This window comes from Caretta caretta, chromosome 19 (assembly GCF_965140235.1).
Source record: "Caretta caretta isolate rCarCar2 chromosome 19, rCarCar1.hap1, whole genome shotgun sequence".
Lineage (NCBI taxonomy): Eukaryota > Metazoa > Chordata > Testudines > Cheloniidae > Caretta > Caretta caretta.
Window position 1 is genome coordinate 1,626,864 of NC_134224.1, and position 19,426 is coordinate 1,646,289.

At 47.7% G+C, this 19,426-nt stretch overlaps 1 protein-coding gene across 1 annotated transcript; it reads right to left on the reverse strand.

Annotated features, from left to right (window-relative positions):
- Nucleotides 1-327: 327 nt before the first annotated feature.
- Nucleotides 328-16,464, reverse strand: ZC3H12A (zinc finger CCCH-type containing 12A). Its single transcript, XM_048825789.2, has 6 exons — nt 16,310-16,464; nt 14,238-14,846; nt 5,921-6,060; nt 4,507-4,741; nt 3,585-3,691; nt 328-3,477 (listed from the first exon to the last, which is right to left on the reverse strand). Exons 2-6 carry the CDS (start codon nt 14,705-14,707, stop codon nt 2,432-2,434), a joined length of 1,998 nt encoding a protein of 665 aa, XP_048681746.1. The 5' UTR covers nt 14,708-14,846; nt 16,310-16,464; the 3' UTR covers nt 328-2,431.
- Between the last annotated feature and the right edge of the window lie 2,962 nt (nt 16,465-19,426).

Genomic DNA, 19,426 nt, shown 5'->3' on the forward strand with positions numbered 1-19,426 from the left:
CACTTGCTACCATGGTGTATCCCAACACTTTCATGGTCCTCAGCCTCACAACCATGAATGAGTCTCTATGCCCAGCCCCCCAGAGGCAGGGAAGTCTCATGCCCATTTCACAGACGAAACACAGAGATTAAGTGATTTTCCTCAAGGTCATCCAGGGAGTCTGTGTCAGAGCTGGAAAGTGAATCCAGAGATCCCAAGTCTCAGTCCAGTGTCTTAACAGCACAGCTGCCTTTCCAGAAGCCTATTGTGGTACACTCCTTAAAAATCCCCACCAAGCTGTAAAACAGTCTTCCCAAAAGCCATCAAAAAGAGACCCAACAACCTAGCCACGCAACCTAGCCATTTTTATTTGGGTAATGCAAGTTCTTACTTTGCCATGACATACACAGGGCTGCCTCTTCCACATGACTAGCTGACTGCGTGGACTCCAAGTGATACAGCAAGTTTCAATAACTGTCAACTTTAAGTATAAAAGTGTCTAAGATCTTTGACTGCAATAGAACAAGTATATATTGCTATTAACTCTTCCAGAAAACACTACTAACACACAATGGCTGAGTTAAGTACAGTACTAAGTAAAATAGTATCAAACAAGTTTCTGGACAATACCATTAAAAAACATCTTTCCTGTAATTTACAAATATGCAAAGTTATCAGGTTACATAAGATTAAGAAGCATTTTGCTTACTAACATGAAACATTACAGTTTTGTAATGTATCATAATTAACCAGGTATACAGGGTTTCTGTGTCCTTGTGGTTTCCATGGCACATGGTGCCAATTTGGCTAGGCCATCCACTGGAAATCTGAGTGGTAAGAACCAGCGAACAGAATAGCCTCCAACACACCACTGAGAAGTGGGGTGGCTCAGCCACATCTGTGCGCAGTTCTCCCTCTCATGGTTTGCCACTTAGAAGGACCTTGATTTAACCACAAGATGGACATAATTAAAAAAACACCGCCACACAGATACAATATGTATCAACAAGTCAACTGCTTCTGGCCTGCAAGTGAAAGTTTCCTTTGCACCCTAATTAAAATGCTGGGACCAGAAGCAATTGCTACAGTATTTGCTTTTGTATATCTTAAAATTTTAGTTACAGTATCTACAAGTCACCAAAGATATCCTTAACCGAAACAGACTTAAGAGGGTCAATTAGTCATAAACAAAAGTGAGACCGCTTTGGAGATCTTGGGAGTCAGAAGGGTGCTTGTGGGGGTGGGGAGAGAACAATATATAGGAGTGAAAGGGTAAAGGAGTGGCAAATTCAAAGAGAAAATACTGAATATTGCCAAGAATTTGGAGGAGCCATCAAAATTGTACCGGCAAAAGGGCAGACACACAACTTGCAAGTCCAAGTGGGACCGTAGTCACTTCATTTTACTGATCCCCACAGCTATGGTGGGGTGATGACGAAGGGGGAGCTAATATCACAGGCATTCCAGGCCTCTCCTCAGCACTATACAGATGATTCCACGGCCGGGCATAAGGGACGTGTTTTAGAAGAGCAGCACAAGCCTGCTCTTCTCTGAAGTTTGGTACAGAATGTAGTTTTGGTGGAGAAAGTGCAGGAGGCAAGGCTCCAGAGACCAGAATACAAGTCACATGGAGGTTTGGTGCAGTGCCAGGCCCTTCCAGGCAAGCAGAGATAAGATTAACTCCTCACTCTTTGGATTAGCGGGAGCCCTGCAGCAGGTGAAACAACTGCCCTATTCACAGGGCAGCCCCACATAAGGCCAACTCATTAGGGGTGGTTAGGGCACGGAAAGGCCGTAAAAATGGTCGAGCCAGCTATTGGAATCTGCCGTCTCCTCACAAGGACAAAATGAAGATGGCTGATGGGAGTTCAAGGCAAGCGACTCAGTTAAGAACTAAGGAGCAGACTGGACAATGAGCACAGACTCCAGCCTTTCCCGAGATGTAGTTACACAGACACTTATTGCAAAAGGCACCGTCTCAGAGTAACCCCACAGACCCCACTCACTCAAACGTAACTGTCAGATCTTTCTCAAAGCGCCATACATCTGACTGTGTGCTACGCCACCTCTGAATGCTGCAGGCTAATGGGAAGAACCATGGTCCGAAGTGCCCAACTGACAATTGCAGGAGCTCAATGGGCAGGACATACCCACCTGCTCCTACAGGGGAATCCCTGCTCTGTGCTCCTGAGAAAGGCAAAATCCACCCCCTTTCCCCAGATTCCTGCTAATATGCCCTAGGGGAGGATGGGACAGTTTCCTCACAAGCGGTTTTGTGAGGTGCATTAGAATTGGCCACACCAGAGTACGCCATTGGCCCATTGAGTCTGGTATCCTGCCTTCATCTTGGACCTGGTGCTTCAGAGGAAGGTGAAAACCCTCACGGAGGCAGCCATGCCATTTGTGCTGTGCTGTCCACAGGAGAGACATTGCTCCCAGCACATCGACTGCCTCACATACCTGGGTTCTGAGACTTGTACGTCAGTATTTCAGCAGCTAGTCTTTGGGGATCCAAAAGCTGAGGGAAACGGCTCATCACAGCATCTACTAAATGGGGGTGGAATATGCCACAGAGTTTCACATGCACATTGGCTCGCTCCTCTGCGAAGCGGTCTGGCAGGGCCCACTGGCACTGGTCACCGTACGCTGGCCCTGGGGCTCTCGGCAATGGGTGAGGGTCTCTAATGTTGCTAGGTCGTGTTGATGTGGCAGGCATTTGGTACGGCTCAGACCAGTATTCACGAAGATGTCGTGCTGCGGTGTTATACTCATTGGGAATGCTATAATGCCCGCCACCCGCTAGATGTACGGGCACTCCATAGCCTGGGAAAGAGTGAGAGGACCTCGTGAGAGAGTTCTCAGAACTATATGGCAAGTAGCTAGTATCAGAGGAGACCGCTTTGCGAGAGCTGTGCTTATAGTGGCCAAGGGTGTCCTGCTCTACACTAGGAGAGTGCTGGTAGACAGGTCTCTGTCTGCTGCAGCTACAGACTGCCATCTGTTCGGGGTGGGAATGCTCACAGTGAGCAGAAGATCTGCAAGGCCACATCTCAGACATTTGGTTCTCAAGGGATCCAATGCCTGAGTCAAGATGCTCCTGAGAGATGTAAGAGAGAGAGTCCATATGGGGAGAAGGGGGAGGGTGCTGGTACCAGTCAGAAGATCGATAGCTGCCATTGTTAGAGGGGACACTGCCCAAGGCACAATCCCCCTGGATTAGGAGGGGACTGTCGCTAGGTTTTGCTTTTTGGGCTGAGCTTTTCCTCTCCATGGAGACCTTCTGCACAGAGCCTTTGTCACTATCTGTGGACACAGAGCAGAGGGGCTCTGCCTGGGAAGGTCTCCTGCTCCTTTTCTCCTCTTTGGCAGTGCTGGTGGGGCTTCTGGTTGGGGACAGCCTTGCATTGGCCCGTAGTTCATCAGCTACAGAGCGCTGTGGTTGGTTGATCCTTTCAGGATGATAGAATTTACACTTAATCCCATAAGTGCATTTCTTCCCTGCAAGGAAAAGGCAGAACATAGGGTGACCTGCTGCAATTCACCAAGTGTGTACAGTTTACTCTGTACAGACACCGCTGTCCCCAAGCATATGAGGCTAGTCTTACCGTAAGGGCACTGCTGTTTCTTGTGTTCTGGCACCAAAGGTTTTTTTCTCAGGAAGTTCTCCAGGCTGGGGCCATGCCGCCCTAAGGGGTCATCTGGAGGCATAAACCTAAAAGAAGATAATGAGCATCACTCAGGAGCAGCCACTTTCCTGGGCCAAGGTTTCAGTCTCTCGGCTGCATGCGGATGAAAAGTTATTCACATCTGCCATCCCCTCCCTATGCCAGCCAAGAAACAAACCCTGGCATGGGCACAGGAGTGTCTGATTCAGACAATTCCTCTAGACCCAACAGGGTGTCACTATTTGTAAGACAAGTTTCCCTTTTAATCCTCTCTTAATGACCCATGGCAGGCTGACCTGTTTATTAGCCATACAGAGAAGGGTTGTTGCCCAACCATACTGTTCAAGTAAATAGAGAAGGATTTGATCAAGATTGTTGCAAGAGGCTTCTTGCCCCAGGAACAGAGCAGGCTGCCTCCCCCGCATTGCTGGTCACACAAATCCTGTGCACTGCTGTCGCACGCTGGGCCAGCTGATCATTTTCTCATTTGTAATGCAGAGGAAGCGAGTGGTCTGTACCAGTGCCAGGCCTGCCCAGGAATGTCAGCAGGGAGGAGTTCCTGGCTCCAAGCAAGCCAAGTGCAGTCAGAGCCGCTCTTGGCCTTTTCTTTGTGCCCTCCCTGTGACTTGCTGCCTATTGGGAGGAGCTGTTCCACATAGGAAGCACTGAGTCACTGCCTCTCAAATACTCACTTTAAGTCATTTGCTTTACCCTGTGTTTGACACTCACCTTTCCAGCCCCTGCATGCCATCTCCTCCTAACACTGAGATGCCACTGACCTTCTATTAATCAAAGGCACACAGTACTATGGTCACTTAAAACTGCTGTATTGTTTTTAAGCGACCGGGGAACAGGAACGTACTTGTCATTAACAAAGGAATACATCAGCAAGCGCTCCTCAATGAACTTCTTCCATTCGGGACGCTCATTCTGCAGGTCACGGTAAGTGTCGTTGGAAACCACGATGCCATCAGACTCGTATGCCAGTTTCACAATGAAACGGTCATCATAACAGACAACGCGTTTGCCTCCAACCCGCCTGGAAGGAGTGAAGACCAGAATTTTCTTCTTTTCAAGGTCACGGAGAATGTGCTGGTCTGGAACAATCATGAAAATGTGGCATAAACACATACACAGCCTGGTATCATTTCCAGGCAACAGATGCCAAAAAAGTAAAGTGTAATGTTTACAGGCAAAAAACAAACAAACGAGCTACGAACATGCAGAGTCCAGAGTTCCAAAGGGGCACAGTGGCTACTTTGACATTTCAGTTACTCTGTGTCCTGCACAGACTGCTACTGTTAAAATCTTTCCAATTTTTCAATTTCCTCACCCACACCTCTCAGTTTAAAAGGGCACTGACCCAAACTCAATTTAACATGGACCAAGACTGTCTTCTGGCTAAGGCACTGAACTAGGACTCTGAAGATCTGGGTTCAGTCTGTGGCCCAGCCAGGAATAACTGCTGTGATCCTGGGCAAGTAACGTAGTCCCTCTGTGCCTCCAATCCCTGATCTGTCAAATGGGGAAAATGATTCTTCCTTGTCTTGCACACGTTAGCTGTGCTGTCTGTGTAGTTTGTAAGCTTTGAGGCACGAACTGACTCCTCCTATGTGTTTTTACTGCACCTAGCACAGTGAGGTTCTGATTTTAGTTAGGACTTGCAGATGGTGCTGCAGTACAATGAAACTCCAGTCCCTATGTTTTCTTCAACCTATGACAAGCAGACCAATAAGGCAAGGCCAAAGCATGCCTTTGATGGAAGTGGCCAGGCTGACTATAGTGCTCTGGAATATGTATGGATTTCTTTTCAGAGCTGAAATACTGACTTTGGAACAACTCAAACCTCAGTTCCTTGGAAACTCAAAACAGCAATTATCACCACCTGGACCCATCTGAATAGATCCCCAAGCTGCTTGTCTGTTAACATTTCATACAGGTGGGCTGTATGGCCATTTACAAGAGGAGAAAAGGAATTCTGGAGATAAGAAAAGGTAACACACATCAAGTGAGTAAACCTCAGGAATAAGGAAGCATTTTGGAATAAAGTTAGTTATGTTCTTTGAACTCAGCTACCTTATCTGAGCAAGAACTTGCTTAGAGGAGAGGTTAGGGATTTGAAATCTCACTGGTCAGAAATTTGGTTAAGTTTCTAGTGCTCTTATTTTCCATTTGCTACCTAGGAGCTTACTGGCCCAAAAAGGACCTTGGCAGGCTTATTAAAATGCTACAATTGGAAGCTTTAGAGATTTAGTTTTGGCTTTAGAGCTCCACACCTGTGATGGGCACATCTGGTCTTGGCTGTTCTTTTCTCCAGGATGGCACAAAGACTGTGATATCTGGGTGTCCTCTGTCCCAAAACCAGTGAACGGCCAGCAGGATACCTCGGCAGGAGAACACTTCTTTATTTCCATGGCTGCATTAAAGAGGATGGAAGAGGACCTTGTTTTCAGTATCCAGATACAATGTACTTTTGCGTATTCACAGACAGCACATGAGACAGACAGTCCAATACTAAGCAGGAAGAGCCAGTGTTTTAGACATTCTTTTCAAAGTGGTACTTTTATAGACACAGTATCCTATTAGTCGACAGCCTCTGAATTTGTCCATTTATTGCAATGCATTAAAGAGGTTGAGGGGACCAGTAGTTCTGTCTTAAGCTATTCTAAAGCTGCAATACCCACAAATCCCCAGATGCGCAGAGCACTGACAACTTTCATCAATTTTTAGCACCTCTGAAATTGGGGCCCACTTGTTTACAATGGGGCACTCAAACCTATATTTAGACTCCTAAGTTTTGCTGGCATAGCTATGTCAGTGGGGGGGGGGAGAAGGGGGGCACAGGAGAGGAAAGAAGAGAAATCAAACCCATAGCTAGAGTGCTATTGGCAACCCCTCCTAGTATAAATGCAGTTATGTTGGCAGAAAAGTCCATTTGCAGTACAGCTTCATTTTGTTTGGAGAGCTGGGGTAAGCAAGCGATACCGACAAAAGGCCTCTTGCCACTACAACTTCGTTCAGGCTAGTAGGGGTCGCCAATGTAGCTAGACCAGCAAACGGTTGTAGTATAGGAGTCTTTCCTTTTGCTTTACTTCATACCAAAAATGTGTTCAACAAAGCTCATCTGTAAAGATGGGGAAGGACAGATCCTCTCCTCATTATACAGAGCCCAGTATGTGGAGAGACTACTTGTGACTGCACTGTGTTTATGAAATGGCAGCTTCAAACCTGAAAGCCCCGAATAAATTCTTTATATCCAGCTGGCCTGTTAGAGACAATCAAGAAAAGGAAAAATTCTACCCGAAGAAAAGGGCAGTCACAAGTATCAGAGGTTAGTTGCTAGCACAACACAATCCTTCCTACTGAACAGTCAATTCAAGTCAGATCAATAAGTCTCTGGAGAGTTTCTATATAACACATGGCTGGTAATCGTTTCTTTGCAGGTTCCAGTATTCACAATGTTATCAGTGCTTATGTTGCACATTAACTAGAAATATTATCAACTGTTTCCAGGTTACTAGTTTCACAGTAGTGACAGATCAGGGCTGTAGGTGGCATTTACTTTAGGGTGACTTTCAGAGACCCTGCATGTTGCACTGAAGAGTATGAATGGAGAGTCACTTCAAGAGAATCAATTTCCCCTCACTACCCACTTAAACAAAAATTCATATTACATTTCTAAAAATATTAATCTCTACAATGCAAAATAATTAGATTATGATCCATGCAAACTCAAGAATCCATCAGACTTCAAGGAACTTGCTTTATGTTTAAGCAACCCTCCCTTCAGTAGGTAAAAGATACTCTGGAAAGCTATGTTCAGAGTCAAGTATTTTTGAAACAAATAAGAACTACATTAAAGTGCATTACCAAGTTAACAAAGAAATGCAGTAGCGTATTAGCATACAAAGAGCCTGGTCTCCCATCTCTTGGGTGGTGGGAGACTACAACTGACTACCGTTGAGCCTAGTTCATTTTGTTACCCAGACTCATGTATTCTAACTGGCCAGCTTCGATCAGGCCATCTTGTGATCCACTATCACTACATACAGTCTGATCTGGGGCTCAGATACCCAAAGAAAACACGTGAAAGGCAACTGCTCATGTTGGTGTTCTCTGAAGAGCATACATGTCACTTCACTTTTCACAAGAAACAGGGTTGTAACTCTTGTATCCTTGCCAAATTCTAATTTAGGTAATTACATGGTGCCTACTTAAGTTCCCTTGCAGTTTCAGAGAACAAGATTTGTTTCCTGTCCTAAACTGTAGTGTAATGTTAACATGTGCCAATAAAGAAATGTCACATTCCACATCAGAGGCAGCTGCATTTCACTGATGAAGATATTCCCGGTTCAAAACTGCTTGAGGAAACTTCATATCAAAAGATGCTATATAAATGTAAGATAACACAAACAGGATTAGTATTTTCTGTGAGTATTGCCTGCAAGTCTTATCACAATTTTTAAAGGTGAAAGTTCTTATGTGGAAAAGCAATGGGCACCTAGTCAGGAAAAATCTGCTTATTTATATCACCACCATCGCAGGCTCAGAATGGCTTATAACAATACAAAGGTACACAGATCACAAGAAAAATGAGGAGTCTGGTGGCACCTTAAAGACTAACAGATTTATTTGGGCAGAAGCTTTTGTGGGTAAAAAACCCACTTCTTCAGATGCATGGAGTGAAAATTACAGATGCAGGCATAAATATACCGACACATGAAAAGGAGAGTTACCTTACAAGTGGAGAACCAGCGCTGACATGGCCAATTCAAACAGGGTGTATATGGTACACTCCCAATAATTGATGAGGAGTTGTCAATACCAAGAGAGGGAAATTTATTTTGTAGTGAGCCAAGGTCCATACCATATTAAGTCATTCTGCAGTCTTAGAGATTGATCTGGCAAACTCTTGGCCAACCAGAGTAATGAGTACTGAGTAATCTCATTGTGTCCTCACAGTAGGCAGAGCTACACAGTCAGTCAGCGTTTGCAGTGTTGAGGCATAAAGCAGGTACAGTATACTTAAATGAAGTCAGAGATAACTGGAAAAAGCTGAAGCACAGACATGAGAGGGGGTATCTTTTTTGGTGCATGTGGGTGTACAAACATCCCCCATAAAACATACAGAAGTAAATGCTCTGTGGAAAAACTTTGGACACAACTGTCCTTGTATTAGCCATTGCATGCTATATTCCTGAACCCTGCTCTTGAGTTCTTTGGGTAACAATATCAGAAGTGCCTACCTTCAAAGAGACCGCTTGTTTCTCTGCAAAACCATTAAATGCCAGAAACCTTTACATCAATGTGAGCAATATGTAGGGTGAAAAATACCAAAGGCACTAGAGTTTTGGCCTCTGGATCCTCTTGTTAGGGTCTTATGAAGTGAAAGCAGAAGGCTCATTATCCAAATTTAGCTTTTTTGTGAGTAAAGGGAAAAAAGGCACCTATGTTCTTTCCCCAATAATAGATTTTTAAAAATGGCAAGCAACTCAATAGTGCTCCTATTACAAGCCTAAGCACGGCATTTTGTGGCTTTTGTCAGTTTAGTCGCTTTGATGCAGTAAGAGGGGTTTTTTTTAAGTCCCTATCAATTTGCATGAAAAAACCGAACACATGCAGCAGCCACTTTCTAAATGAAATAACTTCGGCTTGTTTTCTTCCCACCCACTGCCACAGCAACAATACACAATTTCTCCTTTGCCTTTTAGAGTACAGTACAACCTCAGAGTTATGAACACCAGAGTTACACACTGACCAGTTAACCACACGCTTCATTTGGATCCGGATTTACACAATCAGGCAGCACCAGAGCCCCAAAAAAGCAAATACAGCACAGTACTGTGTTAAATGTAAATTAAAAAAATAACGGGAATGAAGCATTTTTCTTCTGCATAGTAAAGTTTCAAAGCTGTATTAAGTCAATGTTCAGTTGTAAACTTTTGAAAGAACCACCAGAACGTTTTGTTCAGCGTTATGAACCACCTCTATTCCTGAGGTGTTCGTAACTCTGAGGTTCTATTGTAGAAGGGTTTAAAGAAACCCAACACAATCCAAAGTTCACTTCCCCACTGAGCAAAACTCCAGCCTAGAAATAATTTTTTAAAGCTCCTGAAACAGAGACTATATTACAACTGAAGACATGCTCAGACACAACAGCGATGGGAGTCAAATGAGTACCTGACAGGGCAGAACTTTCACTGCTGCGGGACCAAGAATTACTATTCTTTCTCCTTAAACTCCCAGCTCCAGGGTATTTTACAGATTATAGAACCATCATCACTTGAATTGGCTCTATATGGACACAGATTTGAAGTGGTATTTCCATTTTATCATTATATGGAATTCTCTAGTTTAAACAAAATGGGTCCTTCATTCTGTAGGAAATAAAAAGAGAGCCAAGCTGGGGGAGCAACTTCTGTTGGTGAGACACAAGCTTTCAAGCTACACAGAGCTCTCCTTCAGATGTCAGGAAGATACCCAGAGCATCCCAGCTAAATACAAGGTGGTACAAATTGTAACATGTTTTAAGAGACCATTCAAGGTGAAGTGAGCAATTAACAGTAGTAGGGCAAGGAAGGATCAGTGGATTATCGATTGTTATAATGAGTCAAATCCAGAATCTTTACTAAGTACATGATTTTTAGTGTCTAGTAGAGTTATGACTTTAAACTCCCATGCTTGTCTGTTGAAGGTATTGTGCAGGTTTCCACTGAGGACGAGGACTGAGAGGTCAGATATGGAGTCATTGTTTTGTGAAGAGTGCTCGTCCATGGGTGATTGGGTGTTCTTGTTTTATTTTTCTGTGAGAGTTCATTCAAAAGCATAGTGATTGTGTGGTTTCACCCACATAGTTATTGGGGCACATAGTGCACTGGATGAGGTACACCACATGTTGTGATAGGCACGTGTGGGACCCACAGATCTTGAAAGATGTGTTGGGGGAGGGTCCTATAACTGCAGAAGTGTTATCTGCCCACTTGAATCGTCTCTTACAATGTTAACTCCTTATTCTAAACAATTTTGTTCCACCTTGTATTTAGCTGTAACACTCTGGGTATGTCTACACTGCAAAGTAAGCCCAGGCTTGAGCCTAACCCCCCTTCCATCTACATACAAATCGTGTTAATCCAGGGCTCAGACCGAGGATCCCAAGGGGTTGGAGGGTATCAGTCTGAGTTAAGCCAGGACCCAGGGTTCAAGCCCTATTGCAGAAGCAGCCCCACTGGACTCATGTTCTGGGAGTATGCTACAAGTATCCCTCAGTCCCACAGGCGAACTTTATTTGCCCTCTGCAGAGTCAAGTTTTCCCACATTGCAACACGAACAAAGGGCTAGAGTGTCTACATTTTGGGAGTGTGCAGGATATGAGAGGTTGGACTCAGACCTATGTACTGCAGGGTAGATGCCAGAGCCCCAGGTTAGGATCCAGGGTTCAGTAATTCCTAACCTGGAGTTACAAATGAGTGTAGACTCTCAAGCTGTAGATTAACAAACCCAGGGTCTGCTAACTTGAGTTCTATTAACCCTAGGCTTACATTGCAGTGTAGACCTACCCTTTGTACCTTTCCCAGACCTGAAGAAGAGCTCTATGTAAGCTCAAAGCTTGTCTTGTTCACCAACAGAAGTTGATCCAATAAAAGATATTACTTCACCCACTTGGTCTCTCTAATCTCCTGGGACCAACATGGCTACAACTATACCGCAAACAGGAAAAAAAATTAGTTTTACTGCACGTACGATTTAAGCCACAGACCAATTTCAGACTGTTGCAAGGTCTATTTGGATATGGAGATAAACAGGGGGAACTGAACATCTTCCTCCCCCCCCCCAATTATTCAAAACAAATGCATAAGCTTACTGTACCCCAGGGACAGCTTCCAGGAGGCAGGGCTATCTTTAAAACTTCCTTGAGAAGGTTTTAAAATAGTAAGCTCCCAAAATTCAATTAGCTTACATCAGTGGCCAGAGGAAAAATACCCAAAAAGGAGTTTTTACAAAACCAATAGAGTTGAAAGATACCCAAACATTTACCACCACAGTTCCTGAAAGATTAAATGAAAAACATGCATTCAGGTTTCTGGAGTCCCAGCTAACAAGTCAGAGTCCGCAATGAAAACGGTCAAATGGGCTGATCTGATTTGGCAACTACTGAGAAATTCCCTTAGAAGGAAGTAGAAGCTAATTTCCACTGAGATTTGCATATGATGTTGAGAGCTGTACAGGGAGGCCTGCTGCTCATTGTGCAAGTGAATCAGCAGGGAACATCATACACCATTAATACAGGAAGTTTCAGAATGGAATTCCCCTCCTGGTAAACAGCTTCAAAATAACCCACACCAGTCAACTGCCTGCTTTGCAAACATTAAACTGCGTTCCAGCTGCGGTATTGCTACATCCTGATAGGAATCAGAGGAGAAATATTCTTCCTCTAAATGGCAGCTGAAGATCAAGTGTTCCAACACAGACATTTCCAGATGGACAGATTCTGTCCTGCCAAGTTTTCTCAAATATATCGTAACAAATATTCAGACGAGCAGAATCAAACAGTATTTGCTTTGGAATCATTCACCCTAAAGTTCAGTCATAACAAGTGGCACATTTCTAATGGGGAGAAAAGCACGGTTAAGGCAACAAGGCAGGCATAAACCTGGATATGTAAATTAGCTACTCCCCTGAAGAAGAGGCAACTACAGGCATGATACTGAAAAAAACCCACCAAGTCATACTTATGCTGGATGCCTTACCCCCTGGAATGTGTTTCAACTCCTCCTTCCTCAACACGGCTCCCTAATGCAGAAGGCCCAACCCCTCTCGTGGTCTAGAAATCCCACTAACTCTGAAATGGACAAGTGGGCCAATTCTTTTCTGCAGTTATTTCATGCAATACAAGTGAGGAAGAGAATCTTTCTCCACAGTCCCAAATCAAGAAGACTAGTCACCGCACACCTGGTCTGCCCATGACCACATCTGCCAGGCACTCGCCTTTGCTTGAGGTGGCTTGATGGAAGAGTATTCAGGGGTAAGAGGTCACTGTAGCCTAATACTTTGTCTGCATGCACTAAAATTCAGAGTTAAAGGTTTCTGCAATAAAATTAACACTACCCACTAGCACATCTCTTAAAATAAGGTCTTTTCTCCCATGAACACACTATGCTGGGAAACGCAGCTTTGTTGGAGAAACAATTATTAATGGAAAGGGGCCAATCTCTCTCCTACACACAATTCCAGGTTAAGTCCACTGGCTATAAAGTCTGGTAAGTCAGTGTGAACATCAGAGCGCAAACACAATATTTCCTGATCATACTGGCTAAATTGGGCCTTGGCCCTCGGATCTGTTATACGGTCAAGAGATAGGGTGTTCCCCTTCCTTCCTCATACAGTCTTACTCAGCCATACTGCCAATCATGACTTGGGGAAAAAACCCACACCTGTAAGGCAGTCTCCATAAAGGACTTTCTTCTGCCCTAGGTAAATCCTCTAGAGTAGCTCTGTGTGCACTGACATGTATCTTCTCATTATAAGAGAGATTAAGACAATCAAATATAAACTGAAGGAAACTTGTATTTAAACTGAAGAGGCGGAATCAGATTTGAAGTCCAAGCGTACTACCCTCTGGCCAACTGGTTCCATAGGACTTTATTTTTTTTTTTTAAATCTAGAGGTAAGTATACTGTATGTGCAAAAAGAATTCACTAAAGGGGAACCTTCCTCATATCCTCCCACTTCTCCCCCCCAAAATCCACTTTACCATTCTTAGGGGGCAAAACGAGGCTGAAAACTTTTAATCCAGCCTGGGCCAGTACTGAATCTGTCCAGTACACATGACAGATCTCTTGATCAGATTGCCTATGAAAAGAGGGCAGGCTCTCTCAACAGAAGGTATGAGAGATTTGCAGATAAGTCATCATCTTGCCTCCATGTTCACAGCTGTCAATGATGCTGCAGAACTGGTGTACCAGTGTCATTCTAAACTGGAAATCTGTCCCTCTTTTCTTCCACCCAATCTGCAGATCTGCCATGAGATTTAACCAGAAAGTTGTGGAAACTAGACCAGAGATGCCGCTTTACTCAAAGCTACAGCCTCTTCTAATTAACCCTGAAAAAATTATTTGTTGAGCAACTTCCTGCTTTTGGAGCTTACGTACAGTAATTAGGTAACAGGACTACACATCGGGGATTTCACTTCTGCTTGCTAGTTTAAATACAAAAACTTTAGCATTTCATATGAAAAGTCCAAAATTCCCACTGGGCATAGAAGTCCCCATCATTCGCACCCTAGTGGGACATGGCAGACAAACCAAGGACTGAATGGACCATTAAGACAGACTGAACCTCACATTTGTAGATGTTGCCCTTCGAGGTGAGGAAATGAGACAGGTTGGTGAGACTGCTCTACCAAAGCCCAGCCTGGCCTCACCTTTGTGGAGAGCTTGGATGCCTCCAGAGTTTTTAATCTAGTACCTTTCATAAGCACTAAATTCCCCAAAACCAAAAACCTTAAGAAATGTAAAGAAATTACTTTATAATTTAATCTGATGCCAACTATACTAAAATTAAAGATGCTTCTCCCACTTAAGGGGACCAACCTACCTCATTGCCACATTGCTTCCATCAATAACAATGGGTTTTAAATTACTGCCTTCCTTCTCCTCCAACGGCGGCACAGGTGGAGGGGTTTTGTTGGCAACTCCCCCACGGGGTATCAATGGGGCTTCTACGGCCTCCTGTGGGGGGTCGGTAGTCTCTCGGTCAGCAGCTGCAGCACCATGCTTCACAAGCTCCCCAAGGACAGTATTGGTGTCTGCGTTTGAGCCCAGTTTTTGGAGAACGATATAGATCTCTTCTGACGAGTAGCCCAGTTTGCGGAAGAAGTCCACTTTCATTTGCATCTCAGCACTGTCCATGAGGTCCTGCTCCGAAATCCTGAGCCTTTCCTGTGCTGCCCGGGGTACCACATCCACCATGCTGAATGGCTCACACTCTGTAGGGCTCTGGCCCTTCGCAGGAAGCACACAGTTCAAGTTCAGGTGATCGTTTTCAGATGTATCTCTGGAGCTCATGCTTTTGTCAACCCGAGCAACTTAATGTTTGCCAGCTGGAAACATCTCACTCCAGCTGGGAAAACCCAGAGCAGAAGGAATACTGTCCAAGTTCATAATTTTCCTGGGGCAAGTTCTGTTTTTCATTCACACACCGTATCTGTGAATCAATATAGTGATCGTTAACTCCTAAAGACTTGATCTAAAATAAAGGAAATTCAGGAACTGTTTTCACACTAACATTCTTCAAATTCTTCTCTGTGGCTCAGCTACTCAAGAACTCTGGAAATTCTTTTATTGATACTTCATGTTTATGTTTCCAAAGCACATCACAAGAATTGAGAAATCTTTAGAAATCCCATCCCCCAACAACCTTGTTAACATGCAGATTGTTTGCACTAAATTTAATTCAGTGTTTGTCAAAATAGGGCATCACCTTCCTATAGCACATCAGAGGCACTTGTTTTTCCCCCCCACTGAATGCATCCGATGAAGTGAGCTGTAGCTCACGAAAGTTTATGCTCAAATAAATGGGTTAGTCTCTAAGGTGCCACAAATCCTCCTTTTCTTTTTGCGAACACAGACTAACACGGCTGCTACTCTGAAACTTGTTAAAATGGTCACCTATGCCATGGTTTTTGTAATAAGGATCCTGGGATGTGCAACATCATTCTCAGCACATAAATAGCACTTTTCACCTTCAAAGTGCCCTACAAATGTTAGCCGATTAAGCCCCACAAACATCCCTATGCGGTAGGGTCAGTTATTAATCCTTGCACAGATGGGAAAACCAAGGCTAAGCAACTTGTGCGAAGTCACGGAGTGAGGGTCAACGACAGCCGTGTAACTGGGACACGGATTCCCGGTCCTGTGCTCAGGCCCCCTCGTCCGTGTTCCGCCTCCCAATGGGGGCGCACCTACACCTACACCCCTGGCCACTAGGGCACGAGCTCGTGACAGGATAGCGCACCTGTGCCCAGCCGTGGCCCCAAGCTTTGGTGGAAAGAGCACATTTCCACATTTCCACCTACTCTCAGCTTCTTCTTTCAGGCCTGGGCATTCCTGCTTCAGGGGCAGGCATGCAGGGCACGCACCCAGGGCACGCACGGCCCCCGTCCCGGGGTCCCGAACCGAAACCCTGCGGTTCGGCCCCTCGCCCGGCCAGCACGGTCCAGCAAACGGGGCCCTGGACCAGGGAAACCTGGGTTTTCGGCCCCACTCTGCCAGGGGCCTGCGGCGTGACCTTGGGCAAAGGGCACCTCCCCTCCGGGCCCCTGCCTCGCCCCGGCTCTGTTTCGGCAGCAGGCTCTGTGGGGACAGGGGAGGGGGGGGCGGTACCGTGGCTCGCACAAGGGGGGCCCCGATCCCGGGTGGGGCCAGAAGAACAAGGAATAAAGCAGGGATGCGCCCCGCGCCCCCTTACCGCGAATAGGGGGCAGCCCACCCCCCCGCTCCGGCCGGGAATGGGGGGGGTTGAGCCCCCGCTCCGGCCCCCCCCGGCTGTACCCACCCCTCCGGGGCCACCCGCCGCTTTGGGGGAGGAACGGGGCCGCCCCCCCCCAGCCTGCGCGGGCCCGGCCCGGCCCGGCTCGGCTCGGCTCGGCTCGACTCGACTCGACTCACCGGCCTGGGCGCCGCGCGCCGCCGAGGGTCCATGGGCGGCGGGGCCGGGCGCGCTGGGCCGGGGCCGCCGCTTTATACCTGGGCCGGGCCCGGCAGGTGGCAACGCGGAAGCGGGGCGGGGAGGAGCCGCGGCCGTTTCCTCATCCGCCGCGCCCGGCCTGGCAGGGCCCGCCCCGCGCCCGGCCCCCGCGCCCCGTGTGGGGCGTGGCGGAGCCCCCCTCTTCCCAGGCGGAGCGAGGGCGGGGTACATGGCACCCCTTCCCTCAGACCCATTGAAATGGGGTGGGGGTACAGGGATCCCGCTTCCCCCCCAAACAGTGGGGCTGGAGCCCCCCTTTCCCCAGGCACAGCGAGGGGGTGGGGGTACAGGGATCCCGCTTCCCCCCCAAACAGTGGGGCTGGAGCCCCCCTTTCCCCAGGCACAGCGAGGGGGTGGGGGTACAGGGATCCCGCTTCCCCCCCCAAACAGTGGGGCAGGAGCCCCCCTTTCCCCAGGCACAGCGAGGGGGTGGGGGTACAGGGATCCCGCTTCCCCCCCCAAACAGTGGGGCAGGAGCCCCCCTTCCCCCAGGTGGAGCGAGGGCGGGGTACATGGCACCCCTTCCCTCAGACCCATTGAAATGGGGTGGGGGTACAGGGATCCCGCTTCCCCCCCCAAACAGTGGGGCAGGAGCCCCCCTTCCCCCAGGCGGAGCGAGGGCGGGGTACATGGCACCCCTTCCCTCAGACCCATTGAAATGGGGTGGGGGTACAGGGATCCCACTTCCCCCCCCAAACAGTGGGGCTGGAGCCCCCCTTTCCCCAGGCACAGCGAGGGGGTGGGGGTACAGGGATCCCGCTTCCCCCCCCAAACAGTGGGGCTGGAGCCCCCCTTTCCCCAGGCACAGCGAGGGGGTGGGGGTACAGGGATCCCGCTTCCCCCCCCAAACAGTGGGGCAGGAGCCCCCCTTCCCCCAGGCGGAGCGAGGGCGGGGTACATGGCACCCCTTCCCTCAGACCCATTGAAATGGGGTGGGGGTACAGGGATCCCGCTTCCCCCCCCAAACAGTGGGGCAGGAGCCCCCCTTTCCCCAGGCACAGCGAGGGCAGGGTACATGGCACCCCTTCCCTCAGACCCATTGAAATGGGGTGGGGGTACAGGGATCCCGCTTCCCCCCCCCCAAACAGTGGGGCTGGAGCCCCCCTTTCCCCAGGCACAGCGAGGGGGTGGGGGTACAGGGATCCCGCTTCCCCCCCCAAACAGTGGGGCAGGAGCCCCCCTTTCCCCAGGCACAGCGAGGGCAGGGTACATGGCACCCCTTCCCTCAGACCCATTGAAATGGGGTGGGGGTACAGGGATCCCGCTTCCCCCCCCCAAACAGTGGGGCAGGAGCCCCCCTTTCCCCAGGCACAGCGAGGGCGGGGTACATGGCACCCCTTCCCTCAGACCCATTGAAATGGGGTGGGGGTACAGGGATCCCGCTTCCCCTGCCCCAAATAGTGGGGCAGGAGCCCCCCTTCCCCCAGGTGGAGCGAGGGCGGGGTACATGGCACCCCTATGGGGTGGGGGCACAGGGATCCCGCTTCCCCCCACGCATCGGGGCAGGGTACAGGGGGGCCTCTCCTCCCCTTGTGTTTTAGGGCTGAGCTGGGACCGACAGCCAGGTGCTGTGTGTCCCCAAAGCTGCCACTCCTGGGCAGCGAGGGGCAGAGGTGCTGGAACTAGGGGGGGCTCCTGCACCCCCTGGCTTGAAGGGGTTTCCATTATATCCAGGGTTCACAGTTTGGTTCAATGGCTCTCAGCACCCCCACTGTACAAATTGTTCCAGCGCCCCTGGCGAGGGGGGAACCCTGCTGGCCCCACGGCCGTGGCCCAGTCACTCCCTGGCTGGCCCCGTTCTCCCCAGAGAGGGTCATGGCTCCTTGTACTGGCGGCTGCTGTGGTTTGATTTATTTGATTTATTTCTCCCCCCTATTTGGGGTGTATCTTAAAACCCCTGCCCCAGGGAGTTGTACACTGCTGAGAGCCCAATTTACATGGGCGAAAGATGTTTCTAGCTGTCATGATTGCAGAGAAGAGTATGGAAATGTGACCCATGTGCACCTCAAAGGCTCAGACACCAGCAGGCCAAGTAATATGACAACCCCCCAGCATGAATACTTTTGAAAGTCTCAGGAGTTTAAGTTTCAAACTAGCAGCCATGTTAGTCTGTATTCGCAAAAAGAAAAGGAGGACTTGTGGCAAACTGAATGCATCCGATGAAGTGAGCTGTAGCTCACGAAAGCTTATGCTCAAATAAATTGGTTAGTCTCTAAGGTGCCACAAGTCCTCCTTTTCTTTTAGGAGTTTAAGTGAGTCTCATAATTTTTGAATACTTGGAGTTGGTAACACAGAAAATTTCAGAACTAATGTGAGTCAGAGCTGCTGGGCTCTGGGCCTGGGGAAGGTAGCCGACTTGATCAGGTGCCTCACTTTAGGCTGCCACATTTGTGGGAGAGGGGCAGGGAGCAGTATTTTCAATTCAGAGACAGAGCTGGCTCTTCCTGGTGCTGTGTGATCTTCCACAGGTGTTTTTCCAGCAAGCTGTGCAGATTTAAATCCTAAAGCTACAGGGACCCATCTGTTGTTTTGGCATGTATTATTCTGCCAATCCTACATTAGACTTCCTTTTGCTCCATCACCTATTCCTTGTTCTTCATCTATAGTTTAGTGATAATTACTTCAAGGTATTTGAGTTTTTCAGCCCATTTTTGGGGTTTTGTTGTCTCCATATCTGAGATAACTCAAGTGCTTTACATTTCTCTGCTGCCTCTCCTTTCCTGCCCATTTTTCTACATTTTTATGCAGTTGCTGTGTTCTTACTCTCAGACACCGGATGAAATGAGCTGTAGCTCACGAAAGCTTATGCACAAATAAATTTGTTAGTCTCTAAGGTACCGCAAGTCCTCCTTTTCTTTTTGCGAACACAGACTACACGGCTGCTCCTCTGAAACCTGTCAGACACCTGAGTCTCTTCAGAGTTTTCATATTTACATAATATGGCACAGGTTCTGGAAGCCGCTGATTATAATTTAGCCTGCTGAGCTGGTGCTATTACTTCTATACAGTACAATGCAGCCAGCTAAGGAAAACTACAG

What these genes read in the sequence shown, in the direction of transcription:
- ZC3H12A (XM_048825789.2), bottom strand. Translation starts at nt 14,707, where the DNA reads ATGAGCTCCAGAGATACATCTGAAAACGATCACCTGAACTTGAACTGT. An exon ending in GGAAGCAATGTGGCAATGAG is followed by an intron (nt 6,061 to 14,237) that starts GTAGGTTGGTCC and finishes TCTTTAATGCAG; the next exon opens with CCATGGAAATAAAGAAGTGT. An exon ending in ACCAGATGTGCCCATCACAG is followed by an intron (nt 4,742 to 5,920) that starts GTGTGGAGCTCT and finishes TGATTGTTCCAG; the next exon opens with ACCAGCACATTCTCCGTGAC.